Source organism: Chanos chanos, chromosome 3 (assembly GCF_902362185.1).
Source record: "Chanos chanos chromosome 3, fChaCha1.1, whole genome shotgun sequence".
NCBI classification, from domain to species: Eukaryota; Metazoa; Chordata; class Actinopteri; order Gonorynchiformes; family Chanidae; genus Chanos; species Chanos chanos.
This window is the reverse complement of record NC_044497.1, coordinates 57,883,326-57,890,864: the sequence shown is the minus strand read 5'-3', so window position 1 is coordinate 57,890,864 and position 7,539 is coordinate 57,883,326. Positions and strand designations below refer to the sequence as shown.

At 46.9% G+C, this 7,539-nt stretch overlaps 1 protein-coding gene across 1 annotated transcript in view; it reads right to left on the bottom strand.

Moving 5' to 3' along the window:
• The window catches only part of vcanb (versican b), a 20,137-nt gene extending 13,200 nt beyond the window's left edge, over positions 1 to 6,937 (bottom strand). The window contains exons 1-5 of the mRNA XM_030768134.1: positions 6,874 to 6,937; positions 5,921 to 6,313; positions 3,817 to 3,991; positions 3,586 to 3,713; positions 2,872 to 3,165 (exon numbers count right to left, since the gene is read on the bottom strand). Of these exons, the coding sequence (XP_030623994.1) occupies positions 2,872 to 3,165; positions 3,586 to 3,713; positions 3,817 to 3,991; positions 5,921 to 6,313; positions 6,874 to 6,937 (1,054 nt within the window). The remainder of the gene's footprint in view (positions 1 to 2,871; positions 3,166 to 3,585; positions 3,714 to 3,816; positions 3,992 to 5,920; positions 6,314 to 6,873) is intronic.
• Positions 6,938 to 7,539: the final 602 nt, after the last annotated feature.

Below are 7,539 nucleotides of genomic sequence, written 5' to 3'. Positions count from 1 at the left end.
AAAGGCGGTGGTGTCTGTTCTGGTGGCAGACTCCGTAGGTTTTGCCGTGACTGTCCTGGGGTGTTCTGGAGGAGAGATGAATGAGACACAGCCACCACAACATCAACTGATGATTAACTGAACTGAATCACATCATATTACACATTGTGTTGATTTGTGTTATTTTTGACATAATTATTGTTTTCCTTTACTATGTACCTAGACCACATATTAATTTAATTTATGATCAATTTCACTGTCTTTGAATCTAAGTTCTGAAAATTCTGTTGCTGTGTTTTGCGTTCTTGCAGAACGTATTTGACAGCCAGACTTCAAGCTCCAACTCTCACAGGAGTTTTGAGCTGTAATTACTCAAACCCTGATAAACGTCACTGGACGTGGAGTCTAGTCCAATTATGATGCACCATGTTTTGCATGTAGGCCATCTGGCACAGTGTATCCCTGTGTAGCGAGAGAGGCAACATATCGCCATGGCAATGGGAGTTATCGTGTATGTATCGCTATGTTAATGTCAGTTACACTGTGTGTATTCCTATGGCAACATCAGTAAGGATCACATTCAGCTGCCCAGGGAACTCAGTCTGGAGAATATGTCTCCACATGGGTTATATACAATTACATTTTTACATTACAATGTTCAGCATAGAAATGAACAGTTCCAGAATCTTTTTACTTTCTCCTGATAATGAGTCACTACAGAACTATGAGGAGATAAAGTCTGATGTCTGGAGTGGAGACTCCACTTCATAACTGCAACTTCAGACAGAGCTGTTTCATGGTCAAGCTATGCAAGGCTGAGCAGATGCTAGTCTGTGCACCACACCCTGTTTCTCCCTTCTCTCTCGCTCTCTCTCTCTCTCTCTCTCTCTCTCTCTCTCCCTCCCGCTCTATCTTTCTCTCTCGCCCTGTCTCTCTTTCTTTCTCTCTCTCTCTCTCTCTCCCCCCCCCCCCTCTCTATCTCTTTCTCCCTTTGTCTCTCTCTGTCACTCTTTGTCTCTCTCTCTCTCTCTCTCCCTCTCTCTTTCTCTCTCTCTCTTTCTCTCTCACCCTGTCTCTCTTTCTCTCTCTCTCTCTCTCTCTCTCCCTCCCGCTCTCTCCCTCCCGCTCTCTCTTTCTCTCTCGCCCTGTCTCTCTTTCTTTCTCTCTCTCTCTCTCTCTCTCCCTCTCTCTTTCTTTCTCTCTCTCTGTCTCTCCCTCTCTCTTTCTCCCCCCTCTCTCTATCTCTTTCTCTCTTTGTCTCTCTCTATCACTCTATGTCTCTCTCTTTCTTTCTCTCTCTCTCTCTCTCCCTCTCTCTTTCTTTCTATCTCTCCCTCTCTCTTTCTTTCTCTCTCTCTCTCTCTCTCTCTCTGTCTCTCTCTCTCCCTCTCTCTTTCTCTTTCTCTCTCTCTCTCTCATACTACACACCTCTCTGCAGGGCCATTCAGGAAAGTTCTGCTTTTTCCCTGGCTGAAGTGCAGCCCAGCTGGTAAACATTAGGGACCTGTCCCCCTTTCTCTAAACGCCGATCTCGAATATAAAATACAAAACAGACAGTTTTTTTTTTCCCTCATAAAAACTGGGGGGATTTCCCTCTGCCATGTTTGTATATTGTTCTAAGGGTCCTCTCACCACTCCACTCAGTCTGCCATGTTAGACAGCAGTTTAATAAAGCAGTTTAAGACCAGGAAAGGACTGCTTTAAAAAAAACAAAAAAGATTTACGTCATTAAGATCTGGCCCCGGGAGATGGGCAGTGGAGGAAGAGAGAAAATGAGAATGAAAAAGGGCCGAGCTTGTGAAAGAGCCTCTCCGTCCGTCTGTGTGGTCCACCTCCCCACGGCTCAGAATGCTGATGCAGTCTGTTCAGACAGCTAAAGCTAAACAAGCCCCGGCAGGAGGCACAAACAGAGTCAAAGGTCATCGTCACTGAAAGGATCAGTCTGGTGAGATTCAGTGTTGGGTCATACAGATGAGATTCAGTGTTGGGTCATACAGATGAGATTCAGTGTTGGGATAGACAGATGAGATTCAGTGTTAGGATAGACAGAGATTCAGTGTTGGGATAGACAGAGATTCAGTGTTGGGATAGACAGATGAGATTCAGTGTTGGGATAGACAGATGAGATTCAGTGTTGGGATAGACAGACAGAGGGGGAAGGCAGAAGATGGTGATGAAATCAGATGATGCTCTGGGGAGAATGTTTTGCTCTGTGTCCACCCAGCCAGAAGAGACAGGAGAGCTCTCTCCACTTCAAAACACAGCCAAGCCCGTAAATCATAGCCCCTCCCTCTCTCTCTCTCTCTCCCTCTCTCTCCCTCTCTCTCTCTTTTCTGACCCCTCAACCCCTCCTTCTCTTTCTCTCTCACCTCTTTCTTCTCTTATCTATGTAGTCATCTGCTCCCGGAATGAGTGAGTCAACACTGTGTGTGGGTGAAGCCCACACTGATGCCCAGTAATGACACCCACATTAGCTCTGCGTGTGCTGGAGGCGTCAGAATCAGACTGAGTAGGGCGGGGCTGTACCTTTAAAGGCTCAGACTGAGTAGGGCGTGGCTGTACCTTTAAAGGCTCAGACTGAGTAGGGCGGGGCTGTACCTTTAAAGCAAAGGGCTCAGACTGAGTAGGGCGTGGCTGTACCTTTAAAGGCTCAGACTGAGTAGGGCGGGGCTGTACCTTTAAAGGCTCAGACTGAGTAGGGCGGGGCTGTACCTTTAAAGGCTCAGACTGAGTAGGGCGTGGCTGTACCTTTAAAGGCTCAGACTGAGTAGGGCGTGGCTGTACCTTTAAAGGCTCAGACTGAGTAGGGCGGGGCTGTACCTTTAAAGGCTCAGACTGAGTAGGGCGGGGCTGTACCTTTAAAGGCTCAGACTGAGTAGGGCGGGGCTGTACCTTTAAAGCAAAAGGCTCCGAGCTTCTCAGTGGGTAAAGGGAAGCCCGTCTGGTTCGCGTGTCGGTACAAAGTCCTTACACCCAGCATGCCCCTGCCGCACTGCATCTTGGGTACAGAGATGGGATAGCGGGCGCTGCCATCTGAGAGCCAGCCGAAGTCACAGCGGTCCAGCCCCTCCCTCCAGGCGGCGTGCAGCTGTCCGGGGGACGCCAAGACTGCCCCCATCCTCTCACACTCCTCCCTGGCCTCCTGCAGTGTCAACTTGGTGCTGATCGAAGGATAAAACACCTCACCTGAACACACACACACACACACATTCATGAGGAGATGTCATGCTGAATGATCCAGCCCAGTGTAGGTGCATTAGAGATGAAGCCCTGATATGCAGTGTTAATGGTGGGAGAGTCTAGTGAATGCATCCTCTCAGTTACTGCTAATGACAAACTGGGCAGTTTCTCTGAGCGCTGACTCTCTCAGCCTCCCCTCAGGGGGAACTGTAAAAGTGTCTCGTTTGAAATGGATAAGAGATTCACATTACAGCATTTATATGATTAATCAAACAGGGCCGTAACCAGAGGACACTTCATCACTGTGAACAAAAGCAACCATTTTCTATGAACACCATCAAAACAAATCACAGTTTCCTCCGCCATTACTGTGCATGTGTTTTCGATTTGAACTCTCTCTCAGATTACACATATCCCCAGACTCACCATGCAGTTTGTCCACGTAGCAGTACACATCATACGTTTCCGTGGGATCCCTGACTCCATATGTCCGAACGCCCGGCTTCCCCAACTTGTCTCCATAACAGCCAACCCGGGGCTTTGTGATTGGATATCTGTGAATTAAAAGCACAGATGTGTGGAAATCACAGATAATAAAAGTCCCTGATGTCATGTTGTTTAGCAGTCAAGTAAAGAAAAGCTAAAGAATACACTCACTGCACTGTCTGGTCCTCCAGCCAACCAGCATCGCACTGGTCAAAGCCATCCTCGTACGCCGCTCTGAGCTGCTCCGCCGTGGCCATGACTGCTCCCGCGTTCAGACAGGCCGCTCTGGCTTCTTCAAAGTCTAGAGTGTAGCGACTGGTGTGGGCCCGGTAATGAAACACAACACCTGCAAAAATAAATGACAGACTCTTAGCCTCTGCTCTGCAGGACAGCAGGCTGGAGGCAGGTGTGCCTGAGACAGGGGTTTGTAGGTTCTGAAGAGAGAAATTTATCTGACACACACACATTCCCTTCAACTGGGTGACAGGTTCACGACAGGACCACCATCCATGTTTGCAAAGCTCTTTTCAACGGCCTTTAAAGAGTGTTTTAAAAGTCTGACGGCAATCAGCAGAGCTCCCCTTGTCTGTCCCAAACTCTTTCATCTGAGTGCTTTGAGCATTTTTCCCTTAAAATCTCAAATGCATTTCCAGATGGCCGTATCATTCGGAATCTTTATTGAGAATCTCTCTTAAATATTCTGAAATTGAGACTTTCCGATTAAAACTGTGGCAATGCCAGTGTGCAGAGCACAGAGAGAGTGAAAGATTCTCATTGAGATGTTTTAGCGGCGAGGGTGAGGTTCAGGGTGATCTGATCTGCGGTGAAGAAGACAGCTTTGTATGACAGCAGCCTCAACAACAGAGCACTGTTAAAATCAAACTATGAACAATTGTGCATTTCAACTATTTTTAGATTTAATAACTGGCATGGCTCGCACGACGTTTTAACTCTTCCCTCACACTCAAACGTATTTTATCGTTCCATATCCACTGTGAATTCACACTGCAAGCCACTTCACCTGACACAATAAAGACCATTGATGTTTAAGCTGAAATTCTTACGCATTGACTTTTGCTCCGGTTCGCAGCCTGTGGCCACATCCGGAAATGCAAAGCAGATTTTCTAATGTCCGTTAAGCAGCCCACACAGGCTAAGCCGGGCAAATTATTCAAACTTTGTGTGGATCCAAGCCCAAGCTGGGCTCAGACTGGGTTCCCCTGAAAAGCTGTGTTCACGGCGACTGTTCTCTGTGCTCATGGCGACTGTTCTCTGTGCTCACGGCGACTGTTCTCTGTGCTCACGAAGACTGTTCTCTGTGCTCACGGCGACTGTTTTCTGTGCTCACGGAGACTATTCTCTGTGTTCACGGCGACTGTTCTCTGTGCTCACGGCGACTGTTCTCTGCGCTCACGGCGACTGTTCTCAGTGCTCGTGATGACTGTTGTCTGCGCTCACGGCGGCTGTTCTCTGTGCTCATGGCGACTGTTCTCCGCGCTCCCAGTGAGGCCTTGGCCATTGAGTTCATTTGGCATGAATGTGACAGTGTCTCCTGTGGGCCCATCCAGCTCTGCCCTATTGTTTTTACCAGCCGTGTCGGGCAAAGAGGAAGAACAGCCGTGTTGGGCACAGAAAGCCTTCAGACACTTTGACCGATCCTGTTTCAATGTTAAAGATAAGCGGCAAGACAAATGACTGCTGGTTTTGGCTTTGAGACACAGAGACTGTCTGTTTGTGTTGCACAGTAACCTGCAGTGAGTGTAACAGTTTTTATAAGGGTTAGGCAGAGAATACCTTCACTAATTTATACAGCAAATCCAGCAAATTCAACTGCTTGTTTTTGTATTGTTTTATATTTGTTACAAAATGAAACAACATCTCTTTATGGTTTTCAAATAATATCAAACTAGCAGAAAAGTGGAGAGTAAGACAGAGTCGCTCTGGAGGTAGCAGCCAGAAGAGTGGAGATGATCTGGGACCTGAGAAAGTGATTTTCCAGATCTGTTCTGGCAATGTTTCTCTCTTTGTTCCATGGCATGTCCTTTGAGCCAACCAGCAACCCTGTGACTGAATGCATCGTAGTTTGTCTGTCCAAGACGGACTGCTCAGAGCGTTATACTAAAGAACCCCCAAGCATACCTGATAAAACCCTTTGTTCAGACTCAGAAAGGTCACGTGACATGCGTGTAGAGTGACAGTAGGCTGCCCAGAAGCTTCTCCAAACGTTAACTGCATCATATGTGATGATGAACAAACAGTCAAATCAGACACTTACCGCTGACATTAAGCCTGACTGTGTCCTGAGTGTCCTCGATTCCATCCATGACCTCACAGCGATAGACGCCCGCGTCGCTGGCTCTCAGTTTCACCATGGTCAGTGAGGCATCGCCCACATCTTCAGGGTGACTGGGTACGGACACCCTCCCCTGGTACTGCTGTCCGATCTTCAGCACCCCATTCTGGGCCACTAACACAACAGTTTCCGTGTCTCCCTCTAGTTTGGTCCATTTGATGCGGAGGTGCTCGGCAGGGGTGCTGGTGACCGCGGCCGTCAGGGTGGTGGTATCGGGCATGGATGTTGGCGCTGTGGGGAAGTGGCAGGGCAGGGCCACTCTCCCTGCCAGGAAGCCCTCAACACGGGCACCCTCCTGCCCCCTCACCCCTGGAGCTGTGCCCACACACAGGGAATTCAGAGAAGATGAGTAAACACCACAGTGCTGCAACAGTCAACACAACTCATTTACAACAGATCAGTTACAGACTAACAACTGAAAGCAAACATCTATTTCAGAATTTCAGCAGTGGCCAATTCATCATCATTAAAAAGCTGGGTGTCATGTGGCAAACTAAACACAAACTCAGTATGAGATTTTGGAACCCCAATCCTAGTCAAGGAATTCAAGATTCAAGATTCAAGATTCAGGAACTTCATTGTCATTGTGCAAGCACAACGAAATTGCAATTGCTCAACCTCAACTGGTGCATTACATTAATACTCACACATATTTACACAAAAAAGAGTAAGAAATATGAAATATATCAATATAAAATATTCGTAATAAAATAAGAAATATAAATTATCACTGATCTAAAAACAGCCGGTGTTCATGGTTTCATGAGAGATTTTCCGTCCAAAAAAGCTGTCATGTAAAAAACGTTTTCGTGGACCCCCAGCTGTGAGTAGGATGTGATGTGTTAACAGAACAGTGAACAGTTTAAAGAACTCACCAGGATCAGAAAAGGCACCGCAAACACAGAACAGCAAGATGATATGCTTTATGTTCAAAAGCATCTTTAGTCTGCGAGAAGAAGATCACAGCGACATCACGTTTCGTTTGCCAACTCTGATGTGTTCTTCACTGCATTTTATATTCGGATCAGTTTAAACTGTCAGGCTAGACCGAACATTTTTAAGGAAGAACCTGAAGTCTTGCTGACGAGTAGTAACAGGCAGTAAAACTACTAAAACTTAGGACGAACAGCCGTGTCAGATAACAGCTATACAAACTGCAGAGCGATGAAGCACCATTTCCATCTTTACGCCTGGATCACAGAATAGTCGTAATGATCATGAATGATCACGGTGAATTTGCAGTCGACACGAGGATATAGTTATGCTGACTACAAACACGGTTTTGGACGGTGAAGTGAGCCTATCTAATCGAACAACTTTTTTTGAGGGGTGGCAGACGGAGAAGTCTAAACTCGAACAAAACCGCCCAGAGTTTTTGAAGAGACGTACTGATGCGACATCGCAGCTGGGCGAGGAGGTGACTTTGTGGCCGCCAGCAGTGTAGGAATGCCGAACACGTAATTGAAGTTTAGTTAAACAAAACAGTAATACTGATGAGAAATATGACATCGTAAATTTCCCCATTACAAAAGACGGTGACC